Consider the following 17417-nt stretch of genomic DNA (forward strand, 5'->3'; position numbering starts at 1 on the left):
GCAACATAATTACATGTACTATTAATAATAATTTCAATAAATATTACTATCATTTCAGCTGAACTTGATTTCACCAAGAACAAGACATTTCTTTTTATATAGAACCTTTTTGGCATAAGAAGTTCTTTAAGATTGAGTCAAGAACCACACTGAACCTTTTGTCTAAAGGCCGTGTACAGACTGATGCTGGACCTGTGATTGTCTGTGTTTGTGCTCTGAAGGAGTTGGAGAGGCTAGAGGTGGAGCGAGTAGAGATGATCCAGCAGCATCTGCGTCAGTACACCACGCTGCGGCATGAGACCGACATGTTCAACCAAAGTGTGAGTAACAGCAGTATGTTCTTCTGGGTAACAAACCCTCAGCTATGCGCCATTTCAAAACCCAAGCTTCATATTCATACTACATCTGCAGCTATCTGTAGTGCTTTCGAATTTCATTAAAGCAGGTTCCAAATGATTTTTCATATGATCAGAAAATCTTATTACATGTGCTCAGTTTATAAGCTTATAGTTTCCTTTTTTTCTTTTCTTTTTTTTTAAGTTTTGCTTAATGTTTTTTCGTGTTTTGGTGATTTTTAATGGATGTACAGGTCCTTCTCAAAAAATTAGCATATTGTGATAAAGTTCATTATTTTCCATAATGTAATGATAAAAATTAAACTTTCATATATTTTAGATTCATTGCACACCATCTGAAATATTTCAGGTGTTTTATTGTTTTAATACTGATGATTTTGGCATACAGCTCATGAAAACCCAAAATTCCTATCTCAAAAAATTAGCATATTTCATCCGACCAATAAAAGAAGTGTTTTTAATACAAAAACAAAAAAGTCAACCTTCAAATAATTATGTTCAGTTATGCACACAATAGTCAATACTTGGTCGGGAATCCTTTTGCAGAAATGACTGCTTCAATGCGGCGTGGCATGGAGGCAATCAGCCTGTGGCACTGCTGAGGTGTTATGGAGGCCCAGGATGCTTCGATAGCGGCCTTAAGCTCATCCAGAGTGTTGGGTCTTGCGTCTCTCAACTTTCTCTTCACAATATCCCACAGATTCTCTATGGGGTTCAGGTCAGGAGAGTTGGCAGGCCAATTGAACACAGTAATACCATTGTCAGTAAACCATTTACCAGTGGTTTTGGCACTGTGAGCAGGTGCCAGGTCGTGCTGAAAAATGAAATCTTCATCTCCATAAAGCTTTTCAGCAGATGGAAGCATGAAGTGCTCCAATTTCTCCTGATAGCTAGCTGCATTGACCCTGCCCTTGATAAAACACAGTGCACTAACACCAGCAGCTGACATGGCACCCCAGACCATCACTGACTGTGGGTACTTGACACTGGACTTCAGGCATTTTGGCATTTCCTTCTCCCCAGTCTTCCTCCAGACTCTGGCACCTTGATTTCCGAATGACATGCAAAACTGAGCAACAGTCCAGTGCTGCTTCTCTGTAGCCCAGGTCAGGCGCTTCTGCCGCTGTTTCTGGTTCAAAAGTGGCTTGACCTGGGGAATGCGGCACCTGTGGCCCATTTCCTGCACACGCCTGTGCACGGTGGCTCTGGATGTTTCTACTCCAGACTCAGTCCACTGCTTCCGCAGGTTCCCCAAGGTCTGGAATCGGTCCTTCTCCACAATCTTCCTCAGAGTCCGGTCACCTCTTCTCGTTGTGCAGCGTTTTTTGTCGCACTTTTTCCTTCCCACAGACTTCCCACTGAGGTGCCTTGATACAGCTCTCTGGGAACAGCCTATTTGTTCAGAAATTTCTTTCTGTGTCTTACCCTCTTGCTTGAGGGTGTCAATGATGGCCTTCTGGACAGCAGTCAGGTCGGCAGTCTTACCCATGATTGCGGTTTTGAGTAATGAAACAGGCTGGGAGTTTTTAAAAGCCTCAGGAATCTTTTGCAGGTGTTTAGAGTTAATTAGTTGATTCAGATGATTAGGTTAATAGCTTGTTTAGAGACCCTTTTCATGATATGCTAATTTTTTGAGACAGGAATTTTGGGTTTTCATGAGCTGTATGCCAAAATCATCAGTATTAAAACAATAAAAGACCTGAAATATTTCAGTTGGTGTGCAATGAATCTAAAATATATGAAAGTTTAATTTTTATCATTACATTATGGAAAATAATTAACTTTATCACAATATGCTAATTTTTTGAGAAGGACCTGTATAAGTAAGTTCTCCTCAAGTTCACATAAGTTTTCTAGCAGAGTAAAGACATGCATATCAATACAGTAACTATCGACATCGTCCACAAACGTTTGACATCCAGAAAGCATCCAGATACTTTGCTGTCTTAAAAGGATAGTTTCAAGATTCTTTATTGTCACTATACAAAGGTATAGCGAAATTGATAAGATCCTTACGGTATCCTCACATATAGCTTGTGCGGACTAACAATTAATTTAAATACAATTTAAGTAGAATAGAAACAGTATGATAATGACCAATATACAGTACGATTCATCAATAAACAATATGCCATTATCAAGACAGCGCAAAGACAATATAAAACAATACTCCAGTGCAAGCAAGGCGACAGTCAAATAGTGCACAAAAATATTAATATAAATACATAGTAAGCAGTAAGTACTGCATGATATTGCACATAATGAAAAGAAAGGTAAGTGCAACAGAATGTAACCCAATTTGTATAATATAAGTGTAACGTATATTTACTGAAATATACAGAGGGTGTTGTTAACCTTCTATAGGTTGAGATATAACATGCCCCATCAGATTGGTGCATTTCTCAGTTAATGTGTATGTGTGTGTGTGTGTGTGCTGGCAGTGTTCAACTCCCGTATGGCGCTGGGGCAAAAACGGTTTGGTCCGCGATTTGATGGACCTAAATCGTTTACCAGAGGGCAGCAATTCAAAAAAATGATGACCCGGATGGAAAGGATCCTTTAAAATGTTTCTTGCTCTTCTGAGACAGCGTGCAGTGTAAAGCTCTTTTATGGAAGGCAGAGGGCAGGCAATGATTTTTTGTCCAGAGTTGATTACTCTCTGGAGAGCTTTCTTATCTGTCGCTGAGCTGCTTGCGTACCACGTAGAGATGCAGTACGTTATCACACTCTCGATGGAACAGGGATAGAAAGACACTAGCGGCTGCTCTTGTAGGTGGTTCTTTCTGAGAATCGTCAATAAATAGAGTCGCTGCTGTGCTTTTTTGGATGCTGCTGAGGTGTTTGTGCTCCAGGAGAGATCCTCAGCGATGGTTCGTGCCCAAGAATCTGAAGGCTGGAACCCTCTCCACGCAGACCCCGCTATGTGCAGTGGTGTGTGATTTGTGTTGTGCTTCCTAAAGTCAATGATGATCTCTTTGGGTTTAGAAGCATTCAGGGCCGAGTTATGTACCACACACCATTCTGTCAATCTCTGAATTTCATCTCTGTAAACTGCTTCGTCTCCTCCTGAGATTAATTCAACTATGGTTGTGTCATCTGTGAATTTGATGATAGTGTTGGTAGAATGGGTTGGGGTGCAGTCATGAGTGTAGAGAAGTGGACTAAGCACGCAGCCTTGTGGGGCACCTGTGCTGAGAATTAATGTGGAGGAGGAATAGGGACGTAACCTAACCGCCTGGGGGCGGTTGGTCAGGAAGTCCTTAATCCAGTGACAGATAGATGAGGAGAGACCTAAGCCGAGCAGTTTGGCTACCGGCCTGTCAGGAATGACTGTGGTAAAAGCTGAACTATAGTCAATAAAAAGCATCTTCACACAGTTGCCTTGGCGTTCTAGGTGGAGCAATGCTGTGTCAGGGCAGTAGCGATGGCATCTTCTGTGGATCTATTGGTTCTGAATGTGAACTGATGTAGGTCGAATGTGTCTGGAAGGCTGGCTTTGATGTACTGTTGGATCAGCCTCTCAAAGCACTTCATAATAACTGGGGTGAGTGCAACTGGGCGGTAGTCGTTAAGACCACTGATGACTGTTTTCTTCGGTAGTGTAATAACTGTTGTTGACTTCAGGCAAGATGGGACGGTGGCTGTTGACAGGGACAGGTTGAAGATCTTTGTGAAGAATGAAGAGAACTGGTCTGCACATTCTCTGAGCACCCTTCCGTCACCCCATCTGGGCCTACAGCCTTCCTTGTATTAACAGCTCTGAGCACACTCCTCACCCTGTATTCCTGTATAATAAATGGGAGTGCATGTCTGTTGAGTGAAAATTCTGATCATCATTTACTCACCCTCATGTCATTCCAAACCCACAACACAAATGAAGATCTTTTTGATGAAATCTGAGAGCTTTCTCTCCCTCCATTGACAGTCTACGCAACTACCACTTTCAAGCCCCAGAAAGGTAGTAAAGTCATCATTAAAGTAATCCATGTGACGCCAGTGGTTTACCCTCAATTTACGAAGAAACGTGAGGGTTTGTTTGCTCAGAAAGCATAATTTTCCACTTTATTTATAAAATATTAATCTCCCATGTGCGTTCATGAGAGCACCACTACGCATGTGTGCTGCTGATGCGAGAGCAGACTTTGTTGCGTAAACGCATGTTGGAGATTAATATTTTCTAAATAAAGTGGAAAATTATGCTTTTTGCACAAGCATAGCCAAAGCACAAACATTTAATGATGTCTTTACTACAGTTCTGGGCCTTGAAAGTGGTAGTTGCATAGACTGTCAATGGAGGGACAGAAATCTCTTAGATTTCATCAAAAATATCTTCATTTGTGTTTAGAAAATTAACTAAAGTTTAACAAGTTTGGAACAAAAAGAGGATGAGTAAATTATGATAGAAGTTAAGTTTTACTATCTACATTTCCTTTTAAAATCCTTCAAAACAAGTGAAAACCAGTGGTGCAATAAAATAAATATATAGTATTAAATGGAAACAATTGTCATTAGTATACAAGTTAAACTCTTGTAAATTCAAATGCCTTCATTTTTCTGTCTGCCTGTTAATATAATATTGTATGTGTGGATCTCGGTTACATTACGATTTGCTGAATGATTGGGTAATGCAAGCTAAACACATTGTAAATACTCAGGTTTCGTGTTTCAGGGCAAATCAGAGTGTTAACACCTGCTCCAGAGCCCCTTGGGGTTGTGTTAGAGAAAGCTGCTGTCTTCACAGAAGAGTAGCTGCCAGCGCTCTCAACTTCACAAGCCCGTACAAACAGAGTAACACTCACCATCAGTCTGAGTATGTTTCAACAGATGGATCTCAAACAGGATCTCAGCCTTAATGGACTTGTTTTCTGTAACACTTCATGAAGTGGTCAGAATAGACATAAAGATGTTCGAGTGAGCGCATTCGAAGTCTGTCTCTGGTCAGTGGAAAATTGTATTACTTACTGAGAATAGCTGAGAGCACGCAGCCTTTTCCCATATTACACCTGTCCACATTCCGCATAAAACGCATGTAGATGTTGGCTTACAGGGAAAGTTAAAGTGCAAATTCTGTACATCATTTACCTAACAGTTTCTGGTCCCCATTCTACATCCCCAATCATACGATGGAAGTCAATAGGGACCTGCAAATATTTAATTACCAAAATTCTTCAAAATATCTTCTTTTGTGTTCAACAGAAGAAAGAAATTCATACAGGTTTAGAGCAACTTGAGGGTGAGTATATGATGACAGGATCTTGACAGAAGCTTTTGCCCTTAAAATTACTTTTATTGGTGTCACCTAATTTATAGTATAAAAATATAATATAAAAAATACAGTAAAAACAGTAATATTGTGAAATATTATTACAATTTAAGCTGTTTCCTACTTTAATATGTTGTGAAATGTAATTTATTCCTGTGATCAAATCTGAATTTTCAGCATCATTACTCCAGTCTTCAGTGTCACATGATCCTTCAGAAATCATTCTGATATGATGATTTGATGCTCAAGCAACATTTCTCATCATTATGAATGTTGAAAACATTGCTGCTTTATATTTTTGTAGAAACCATCATACCTTTTTTTAGGACTATTTGATTAATAGAACGAACAGCATTTATTTGAAACTGAAATCTTTTGTAACATTATAAAGGTCTATTCTGGCACTTTTGATCTATTTAATGTGTCCTTGCTGAATAAAAGTTATTCTTTCTTAAAAAAAAAAAACCTGACCCCAAACTTTTGTAGTGTACATTTTTTTTTGCAGTGCATTTGGTAGCTAACATCTCAGACCTTTTTTTGACTGCTCTTGTTTAGACGCTGGAGCCAGTGGACCAGCTCCTGCAGAGTGTGGACCCAGCCAAAGACAGAGAGCTCTGGGTAAAGGAACACAAGACAGGAGATCTGAGACCTGTGGACATGGACATCTAGACCGAACACACACACACACACACACCTGCACACACACGCACACACACACACTATGCTATATGAATCTACCTGCATGCCTGTCTACCTGAGTACTTCAACCTCTCAGCCAAAGCCATACAGGTATCACCCCTTGAAGCACTGCTTGTTTTGTGGATTTCCACTGAAAATATCACATGATTACAAAATCAAAGCTTTGTAGAAGATTTTCTTAATGTCATGTGGAATGAGTGTCAGGAAAGGACAGCAGACCCATTATGATACTGAGTAGCCATCCATATAATCCTGCATGTCCTTTGAATAAATTTAAGATGCTACTAAAGACTTCCCAGTAGGTCTATTACATTAACATGAAGAAAAGAATTGTCAAGGCTCCATTGATAAAGATCTGAACGAAAACTGTACAGCAAAACACCTGTTTGTTTAATTGCAGTGGATGCCTGTTAAACAAATTTAATTTAATCAATATTTTTTTTTAAAATCTTTTTGGTGTTAAAGTGATAGTGTACACATATTGAACTACACAGCTAGTTGTGGATATTTATAGTTCCACCGATTAAAGCTGCGTTCACACTGCCAGCGACTCTCGTAGCATTTATGAATGACTTTCATGGATGTTATTCCATGTGGTATCCACCGAATCCGTTTTCTTGCCGCTAAAAACAAACATTTTGCAGGGAAAAGACAAAATATAAATGGAATCGGTACATAAAATGCTTATATTAACGATGAACGAGAAACAGTGAGTGCTCTGTGTCATCGTGGCTATTTATCTGCAGTGAAAGCACAAGCGCAGGTCTATCTGGGTTTATGAAACTATTTGGTCAGTATGGTGAGAACCACCATATGCACACAGAGACATACCATAAATTAGAGGAAAGCTGCTGACCAATAACTTCTCCCACACTCCACTGATGGTGCACTCCAATGACTTCACTCCTATTGGTTGTCGCTCTCGAAAGTACATTTTTATTTGCATATAGTTAAACATATCTCAACTTTGGTCCTGTTTACACCTGGTATAAAGATGCATTTTGGTCGAATGGATCACAAGTGGACGACGCTAAATACAAGACTGTAAATGGGGTCTAAAACGTTTTGAGCTTGTCCACTTTTGATCACTTCCAGAGGTAGTTGAAAACGCATTTGACTGGATTGCTTTCATAGTGTAAACACTCATCTGATCGAATGCATATGAACAGCCTCAAAGATCGCCTACTCTCTGCCTACTGACTTAATGCATAAACATTATGGGAAGCGTGCTAGCCAAACTGGATTTAAACTTTGACAGCTGAAGACCCAAGTTTGGTTTGAAGATGAAAAACATACCAAGAACAATGTTCTCTCACCATTCCTGATTTCTAACATGCACTCACAGCGTTTGGTGTGGTGGTAAGGTCCTTGCACACTGAGTCCGAAATAAAAACGACCTCACGTTCTGTCAATCATGTTTACACACTGCCTCCGAAACCTTCGACTGTCATAATAAAATTTGTATCGGGTTCGATTTTCTACGTTTCCCACATCTGTAGCAAGCATTTTGAGACGCGTTTTGACAATTCAGAGCCACTGAATGACGTATACGGAAAAAAAAAATTCGGACTCAGTGTGCAAGGCCCTTTATGCTGTCAGAGCAGGAACAAAAGCTGCTGTTCTCTCTGTGTTTTTCTGTCATCTCCAAGCGTGTTCATATGTAAATTGCACAAGCTTATTTCATCTATTAGTTCAAAAGATCTGAAAAAGCCCATAGATTTACTGACGGATACTCCCCTAGAAGAAATCAGGACAGAAGTGTTTGAAAGTGGACGAAAGAGACGGATTAAAACACCAGGTGTAAACTGGAATGTGTCTCCCTCGTCTACTTGTGATCCAATCGACCAAAGCACATTCTAATACCAGGTGTAATGGTCACTGTACCAGGTGTAATGGTCGTCAATGGTCACTGTTGCACATGTCGTCTGAAATCGCCAGCTCTCCATTGAAATCAATGGGATCATGTCGCTTTGTTGCTGCATTTGTGGTGTGAATGCAGCTTAACATTATGATGATTGTTTCAGTCTGAACTGACAGATTCTGAATGCCATATAGGTGTTCAAAGACTTCAAAAACAATCCATCCTTAGCATAACCAGCATCAAAGTTTAGGGAGGGGGGGGGGGGGGGATGTGGGGGGGTTGCTAAAGCATATCATTGTTCAGTGGTTATATTGTTAAATCTTTATTGTATTGAGAAAAAGGTTTTTTTTGCAACAAGGAATGCAATGGAAAGTTTTTAATGCTATTTTCACAAACTACACATAAACTGCTGGCAAATCTACAGCCTTCCTTATGAAAGAGGGGTCAGGTTGCATTGTCGAAGTATGGAATTGATATATTTTCATATTTTTGCAGATTTATTTTACAGAAAAGCATGTTTTGTCTAAATGTAGGACTAGTTATTGTATGGTTAATGGAAAAATTGATGTGTAATTTGAGTTGTGCTGGTTAGTCCATTGATTGTGTTCATGGAAGATGTGTGAACTAGACAGGACTCGATAGCAAAGTCATATAATTTTTCCCAGTTAAAGCCAAGAAATCGTCTTATGCAGCCAGTTTTACTCTAATGGCATCCAAATTTCTTCTGTAAGTTGCACTAAAGCAACTTCTAAACGATACTGTTTCTTAATGGTGAAATTATATGGTTTGGCTGTAGAATCCCGCTGTCAATCAAAGGTGGATTATATGTGAATTATAATGATTTGAGTTATAATGTACACCTTTTAGTGCCTAAAGGTAAATTGCCTTGGAATGTTCACAATCTATTCTGTTACGTGTTTGTACATAACTGTAAATATGTGCGTGGCGTTTTTTTGTCTGTAATTGTTGTCAGGCTCATCCTACATCATGCTCATCTCTCTGTAGTCTTTGTTATAATATGTTTTAACTAATACGTAAACATTTGACTGATGGATGCCACAGTTTTCTGCTGAATGCACATTGTCATAGGCAGCTAATTATCACACTGTTCAAACCGCTCAGCTATAATACTGGAAAATATATGACACATTTCAATTTTCAAACTTTATACAGTAATATTGAGAAATTTGATATATTTAATTAGCACAGGAAGTCAAAGCACATTTTGGGAAAAGAAAAATATCTGTGCTTTCGTTTAGATTTGTATTTATTTTACTATTGGTCAATATGACAAGAAATACATTAGTGGTTAGAGTTAGATAAATACACAAACCAATCAAATCAAGCATATAATTTGTTTGAAAAAAATCAAAAATGCTAATAATATAGTACTTGTTGGCTGAGATAAACTCAGAGTATATGTATGCGCACTAGGAATACATGATGGGAATTTAATTGGATTTTATGTGCTCAGCTAAGAACATTGTAAAATGCACATAAGCATGTCCAATAATGTGAAAGTAAATCTAAAATGGATAAGTAAAAAAATGCTGTACCATGAAAGGTAATGCATTCAGGTTATGGTTTACTTTATTATTTCCTTTATATCAAGTTACTAATAATCATTCTCTTTTCGCCTAACATAAGGTATGACTGGTTTACATTTGCTGTTTAGCATGTAACAACTTTTACTGTACTGCATTGCCCAAGCTATTCTAGAACTTCATGTTGCAGAAGTCGTATTGAAAATTGTTGTCAATGGTGTGCATTATGTGTATTCTGAAAAACTGTTCAGTTGAATGTCTGTGTTCCAAGCTAGATCTTTTATATATACAGTATATATATATATAATATTGTAAATGTTGATTTATTTGCTCTCAACTTAATAGTCTCCATTGATAAAATTCATCAACAAATTTATCAACATGTTTATGAAGATATGATGTTTATGTTGAATTTGCCCTGGAAATCACTACATTGTCTATTGTAATAATAAAAACAACTCTAATTGTTTATCACCACTGAGGTTTCTTCTTTTGAGCAATATTAGCATTTACATTTCTGTTTAGCTCAATATTGCTCGTCTGGCACATGCGGCCATCTTTGTTTTATGGGCCTGCAGTTCCATATTTTATTTTATTTTAGTTTATTTTTGAGCCAGCCATCCAAATAACTGTTCACTGAAGAAATATCTACCTTAACTTAATGCAAAGTTTTTTGTATTTCTTCAGAATGCATGCCAACTTTGGAATGGCCGTCAATGGAGAAAGATGTTTTTGCCCGCAAAGTGTGTAGAGGCTGACATGCTCTAGCTAACCAGCCAAACCTTGACCCGCTGGTTCAACACAAAGGCAGGCCAAACCAAAACCCAGGTGATTTCAGGTTTAATGCGACTCTAGTAATAATGATCCTCTTTGTGATTTGGATGTGACCATTCAGCCTGTTTTTCATTGAGTCAAAAGCAACCATGCTGCAGAGCTCTGGCCATTGTTTTCCAGCTCGGTGTCCTAATGTTGAATGCAGGCCATGCATTAGCCTGAGCCAAAGACGGCTTTAAGAAAAGAAAGAGGTAAGCCCTTGCGTTTCAGGCTTGTCCTTAGAGATTTGGCCGTAAACAGCGTCAACATGATAAAGATATACTTGGGGTGAGAGCCCTTTCTAGTATTCAAGTTTAGTAAGTCTAAACGTGTTTTGAGACTCTAATTTCACTCCGAACTCAATCGGTTAATTAAAGTTCCAGCTAAATATTCATTTTGAGACAGCTTTGTTTTTGTGTGACAATATCATGTACAAAAGTAGGTCATTGACAACAAGTACTGGTTACATGATATTACCAATTATTTGCACTGAAAATCAACTAAAAATATATAATAATATACAGTATATTGAATTGTTATGATTGAAAAAGAAAATAACATGGACAACACATTAAAATCTGTACTTATCTAAAACTTCAGGCTTCATTGTACATTTACTGAGTAATATCAATTAAGAACATGCACTTACTATAGGTTATGGTTTAGAGTTAGTTGCTTGTAATTATGCATAATTTACTGTTACTTATTACTACAGTAAGTAGTTGTAAAATATGTAGAAACGACACTGTAAAACAAAGTGTCACCCCAAGTTTTTATATGGCTAATTGGCATTGGTGGATTGATCAGTAATGACATGGACTTAGAATAGATATATATTCCTAAATGTTTCATGTAAAAATTCTCTAAAATTGTCATCATCATCACTGTACATACTAAAAAAACACAGCACTGTACATACTAAAAAAACACAGCACAAGAAATTTGTTCTATAAAAATTACCCAGTCAGCTGCTAAACTGATTCTGATGAATGCATGTTGAGCGCTTAAACCACCTTAACCCTGAAGGGATCTAAAAGAGGAGAGCCACTGGACCCTGCGGATTTGTCTTACCCGACCTTCAGATCATAAGAGGATTGCATACGCTAGAGTTGGACTGTTAACATGAGCCTAATTGCTCTTATTGATAGGACAATGGAAATAGCAATGATTTCTGAGGCCCTTCAGATAGATGTGGCGGTGGTCCAGGACAAAAGTCTTGTGTGTATTATAAGAAAATCTAGGTTTGTCTGGTTCATAACTCTGACGTGTTTATGGATAGCGTATCTGTATGCGTCCAGTGACTGGAGAAGCAGTCTGGTTTATGTAAGTTTGGTTTCAAATGAATAGAAGCTCTGATCAGTCTCATGGGAATGTGGTCATTAATGCTTCTTTTCCTTGAGTTTTTCCTGAATCTTCTTTGGCTCGTCAAACTGTATCAACCTCAAGATGTCTTTGTTTTCCATGACACCCTGAATGAATTCCCCCTCTTCGATCTTATCTGTGAAGACAATGAGACATTGTGAAAATGCATGGATTATGAGTACATGGTATGGTTCACGTATTCTACAGCAATTGCACATATTATGATGAGTTATTACCATCATCTTTCTTTCCGAAAAAGGTCCAAATTTTGTCTGCTCGCTTTTCAGGTGTGTCCTCATCTTCTGGAAGGTTTTTCTGGTCTTCATCTGGAATCATGTTGAATATCGACTGTTCCCAGAAGAATACAAAATATTAAAATTCCCTCGCTTTAAACATAATAATAAAAATAATAACTGTCACATTGACAAATACAGCATTGGATATGCTTAAGTGATTGAGACTTGTATTACACCAGGTGGTGTAATCTAGCCTGAGCTTCTTGAGCCATCTGTTCACAACTGTTGGACTGTTACCTACACACTACATCTTGCTACTAAATGCCACGATCAGTGGCTAGAAAAACAAACCCCCAAGTCTTGCACACTTTGACTCAGTCAACAGCAAATGCATTTAAAAGTCTTGTATGTTTAAGCCAGTTGTGACCAATACTCACCCGTACAATCTCCTGCACCTCGTTTTTACTGATGGTCCCGTTGCCGTCTACATCATACAGAGCGAATGCCCATTCAAGTTTGCGCGTGGTCTTGCCTGACGAGGTAAGGTGCAGCGCCACAATGTACTCCTTAAAGTCCAAGGTTCCGTCTGCGTTGGTGTCAAAGCTGCGGAAGACATGCCTAGCATAGGCGGAAGGATCTGCATCTGGGAAGAAACTGGCATAGATGCCCTCAAACTGTTCTTTGGTGATGCGTCCAGTGGGACACTCTTTGAGGAAGCTGGCGTACCACACGCAGAGCTCTTCCTCTGTGTATTTGGTGTTCAATTTCAGATCATCCAGAATCTCTTTGGACAAAGCACCGCTCTTACTGTTCCCCATATTCCCAAGCTGTACACGAGTAAAAGGGACGGATTTGCTGAGTTTCTTCTTGCTTTCACCCACCCTCCTCACTTACCTCCTCCTTTCTCCAAACAAAACAACAGAATGGCGTTGTGCTGAGTGCTGGCGTTGGCCCCTCTTTGGGCTTGGCTCCCCCTGACAACTCCTCTAAGTGCTGAATGGGATTATGTATATCTCTATTTAAATCCAGACGGGCTTTCTGAAAGATTAGTTAGTTACGTAACACCCCTTCTGATGAGTGCTGAATTATGTTGATTTGCTCCTTTACGACATGGTCTAACAATAGGATGGCAAACAAAACTCTGCACTTTGCTATCAAATTATCTGTTTCATCAAGAGTGATGAGCAACTCGGCTGCCATTTTGCTCAGAGAGTCGGTTTCTACATGTGGGTTGGGGGCTCTACATGGGGGTTCATTTTCCAATAAGACCCACCAGCTTACAAGACCATCTGCTGTTACTCTAATTGGACTAGGTAATTAACAGACAGGGCTGTGTTACTTTAACGCCTTAAGCATCCCAGAGGTGCATTTATGAACAGGAAAACCCTGCACAAGCTGCATTGTTGTTATTTTACAAAAATATGAACAATGTGTAGTTTCATGTCATGTAGGTTGTATACAAACTGAAAGGTTGGTGGTTCCATCCCCGGTTCCACCTGACGAAGTGTCGAAGTGTCCATGAGCAAGACACCTAACCCCAGCTGCTCCTGATGAGCTGGATGACGCCTTGCATGGCTGACACTGCCGTCGGTGTATGAATGAATGGGTGAATGTGAGGCAATGTGTAAAGCGCTTTGGTGGCCATGGGTCTGTTTAAAGCGTTATATAAATACAGTCCATTTGCCATCTTCAGAAAGCATTATTTTGGTGCTTTGCAGTTACATCACCGTTTTCCAAACCAGCAAAACTCCCAACCAGCTAAATCAAACAACAAATGGTGCTAATACAAACTTGTGTGCTGTAATACTACCGAATCATGATCCTAACCGTGAGTCCATAAGTAATATACAAGTTTTAAAAGCGTAGCTTAAATGTGTGATATGAATCAATAGTGTTCTCAATTACAATGAGTAGAAGCTTGCAGAACCAGTATTCCTTGTCATGAATTAACAAGCGGATAGAGAATTGAATCAAGTCATGAGGCCTGACAAGGGCATTCATCTTGCTTCCAACATCTTTGCATCACATACAAATTTGATTTTTTTTAATGTTTATTTAATGTCCCATGAGTTTTAAATAGGATTTGCATTTTCTGTCTGTCTGACAAGTGTTGTACAGCTTATGACCTTAATCATAGGTTTAGTTTGTCATCCCTCCATAAATTTACCTCTTTTGCAGTCATAACCTGTCAATGATCCTTACTTGATTTGCTTCCAAATCATAAAAGTCGACCGGTTCCATTCACTCGTAAAAATAAAGGTTTTTTTATTTGTATCTATGGTACCATGCAGAAACTTTAACATCCATGAAACCTTTCCGTTACACAAAATTTCTTTATAATGTAAAAAAGGATCTTTAAGACTAAGGAGAAAAAAAAAAGATTATCTTTAGAAACTGGTCCCTGAAAGATTCTTTGGGGGACCAAAACTGGTTCTTCTGTAGCATTGCTGTGAAAAACCCGCTTTTGGAACCTTATTTTTAGGAGTGTACAGGAATAAAGTGGACTTACATTACACCACATCTGCAGCTAATAAGTTAGCTGTCTGCACTGGAAGCGGCTGTTGCGTCGCAACAGTTCCAATTGGTTTATTTTAGTATTCATCCTGAGTTTATGATGCATTCTGCTCCATTCAGTTCTGTCAAGCTTTGAACGCAAGAACATGACTAGTGTGAACGGCTGCTCATTTGTTCTGTACTGCCTGCTCTTGTTGTGGTTTAGGGAGGATAGTTTCCTTTAGTAGCATCAGAGGACATGACTTATCTTTAATTAGAATTCTATTTTCCATATTTCTAACACATTTGATGTTGGAACTCTGTCATATGTGTCATGTTGATTAGTGTTACTTTTTTTTGTATTTGATGCGATTTATTTTGGTTGTGCTGGAGTTGTTTTGCTGGGAGGGTGTTCTTTTGTTTGGATGGTGAACAGCTTGAGCTACTGACCTCTAAACTCATTAGCACACATTGCCTAGTTGTGTTGCCTCAAGTCATTGAGGTCACTACTGCTCTACAAACCAGATTATGACTGACGAAAGATCTGCCAGCCAAAAAAGGGAAACTGATCTTTTTGATAGTGTGTCTGCTGTGCTTTAATTCTTAGCTTTTTAGGGTACTTTTACACCACAACGATGCACTTAAAAACGTAAAAGTTGTTCCTTTGCACTTTGAAAAGTTTTGCGTACAGACGACAGCCTTGTCAAAACCATCAAACCCAATTATTATGCAATGCGTCTCTGCTGGTCATAGTATTGGTGCAGTAAATATACACTTTGCTGGAGAACTCTGTATCTTGAACAGCACAAACACCTGTAGTCCACCATTGTTGTTTTGTACTTGTGCATGCCTATAGACTAAACATGTAATACAAAATCACATGACATCACCGTTTTTGTAGTTTACATGGAGATGATAACTGTATCGTTTTCAAAAACCTGTATTTTGAACCCCGTTTTCAAAACTATACATTTTCAGGTTACCAAAACTCCATTTTCAAGTAAATGAACGGCCAAAACGCATACTGTCAAAACGTTTCGCGTTCACCGAATCCACATGGTAATTTCATATGGTAGATAGAACTGGCTACAACCGGTTTGACATGGTGACAGTAGAGGTGAGTAAGCGTGCACAGGGATTATTTTATTATATCATGTCAGGCAGATCTATTACTCGCCTCATTAACACATCTTAACTGATAAACTGCCATGCGTCATTGGGATGGGAAACTGGGCTTATGTCTGACGCCATATACATCCCTATGATGACTGTTGCACTGAAGAAGCCCAGACTACTGGTCAAATCCACAGCCACACAGACTCAGCTATTAAACCATAACAGTCAAGTATCCAGCCTCCTATCTGCACCAGAACCTTCTCAAAATTTTGATGGTAGACTTCTTTTAAATGATTTGTTTGTTTGGGGACCCTAGTGAAAAATAAATTGTCACAATTATGTTCTGTCTTGTCTGCACCTGTTCTTGTTAGTCCCTGATTAGTTAACCTTCATCCACCTTTGTCTAGTTAGTTCCCTCATTTACCCTGTATATATATTCTCCCCGTTCAGTTCAGTCCCTTGTCGGTTTTTGTCAAAGCGTGACATAAATATACTTAACTGTATTTTAAATACATTAATTTTATGCTAAGTATACTACAAATGCATTGAAATACAAGAAACCCAAAGCTGAAGATAAGAAACCCAGAGCTGAGGACAAGAAACCACAAGCTGAGGACAAGAAAACCCCAAGCTGAAATCAAGAAGCCCAGAGCTGAGGACAAGAAATCTAGAGCGGAGGACAAGAAACCCAGAGCTGAGGACAAGAAACCCAGAGCTGAGGACAAGAAACCCTAGAGCTGAAGACAAGTAGACCGGAGCTGAGGACAAGAAACCCCAAGCTGAGGACAAGAAACCCCAAGCTGAGGACAAGAAAACCCCAAGCTGAAAACAAGAAGCCCAGAGCTGAGGACAAGAAACCCAGAGCTGAGGACAAGAAACCTCAAGCTGAGGACAAGAAAACCCCAAGCTGAAAACAAGAAGCCCAGAGCTGAGGACAAGAACCCAGAGCTGAGGACAAGAAATCCAGAGCTGAGGACAAGAAACCCAGAGCTGAAGACAAGTAGACCAGAGCTGAGGACAAGAAACCCCAAGCTGAGGACAAGAAAACCCCAAGCTGACAAGAAAACCCCAAGCTGAAAACAAGAAGCCCAGAGCTAAGGACAAGAAACCCAGAGCTGAGGACAAGAAACCCAGAGCTGAGGACAAGAAACCCAGAGCTGAGGACAAGAAACCCAGAGCTGAGGACAAGAAACCCCAAGCTGAAAACAAGAAGCCCAGAGTTGAGGACTCTGGGCTCAAGGAAAAGTAGGACTCTGAGCTAAGGACAAAAACCCAGAGCTGAGGACAAGAAAACCAGAGCTGAGGACAAGAAACCTAGAGCTGAGGACAAGAAACCCAGAGCTGAGGACAAGAAAAGCCCAAGCTGAAAACAAGGAGCCCAGAGTTGAGGACAAGAAACCCAGAGCTGAGGACAAGAAACCTAGAGCTGAAGACAAGTAGACCAGAGCTGAGGACAAGAAACCCAAAGCTGAGGACAAGAAACCCAGAGCTGAAGACAAGAACACCAGAGCTGAGGACAAGAAACCCCAAGCTGAAGACAAGAAGACCAGAGCTGAGGAGAAGAAACCCAGAGCTGAGGACAAGAAGACCAGAGCTGAGGACAAGAAACCCAGAGCTGAAGACAAGTACACCAGAGCTGAGGACAAGAAACCCCAAGCTGAAGACAAGAAGACC

The 17417-nt window shown here is 39.5% G+C and overlaps 2 protein-coding genes across 3 annotated transcripts in view; one reads left to right on the top strand and one right to left on the bottom strand.

Annotated features, from left to right (window-relative positions):
* The window catches only part of gas7a (growth arrest-specific 7a), a 38150-nt gene extending 27959 nt beyond the window's left edge, over nucleotides 1–10191 (top strand). For both annotated transcript variants that reach the window (XM_077211674.1, XM_077211673.1), the window contains 2 exons: nucleotides 222–320; nucleotides 6175–10191. In XM_077211674.1, the coding sequence (XP_077067789.1) occupies nucleotides 222–320; nucleotides 6175–6288 (213 nt within the window). In that variant the 3' untranslated portion in view covers nucleotides 6289–10191. The remainder of the gene's footprint in view (nucleotides 1–221; nucleotides 321–6174) is intronic.
* Nucleotides 10192–11445: 1254 nt separating this feature from the next.
* rcvrna (recoverin a) lies at nucleotides 11446–13542 on the bottom strand. Its single transcript, XM_077211683.1, has 3 exons — nucleotides 12572–13542; nucleotides 12135–12246; nucleotides 11446–12034 (listed from the first exon to the last, which is right to left on the bottom strand). The coding sequence occupies exons 1-3, from the start codon at nucleotides 12950–12952 to the stop codon at nucleotides 11916–11918; spliced, it is 612 nt and encodes a 203-aa protein (XP_077067798.1). The 5' UTR covers nucleotides 12953–13542; the 3' UTR covers nucleotides 11446–11915.
* Nucleotides 13543–17417: the final 3875 nt, after the last annotated feature.

The sequence above is a fragment of the Siphateles boraxobius genome, unplaced genomic scaffold, assembly GCF_051911475.1.
Source record: "Siphateles boraxobius isolate OS27281-9 unplaced genomic scaffold, OSU_SipBor_1 66, whole genome shotgun sequence".
Lineage (NCBI taxonomy): Eukaryota > Metazoa > Chordata > Actinopteri > Cypriniformes > Leuciscidae > Siphateles > Siphateles boraxobius.

Bases quoted from the DNA above. Each gene is read 5' to 3' on its own strand.
- rcvrna (XM_077211683.1), bottom strand. From the start codon at position 12,952: ATGGGGAACAGTAAGAGCGGTGCTTTGTCCAAAGAGATTCTGGATGAT. The intron at 12,247-12,571 runs GTGAGTATTGGT...TTCTGGGAACAG, and splicing joins AGGTGCAGGAGATTGTACGG to TCGATATTCAACATGATTCC. The intron at 12,035-12,134 runs GTAATAACTCAT...TTGTCTTCACAG, and splicing joins TTTCGGAAAGAAAGATGATG to ATAAGATCGAAGAGGGGGAA.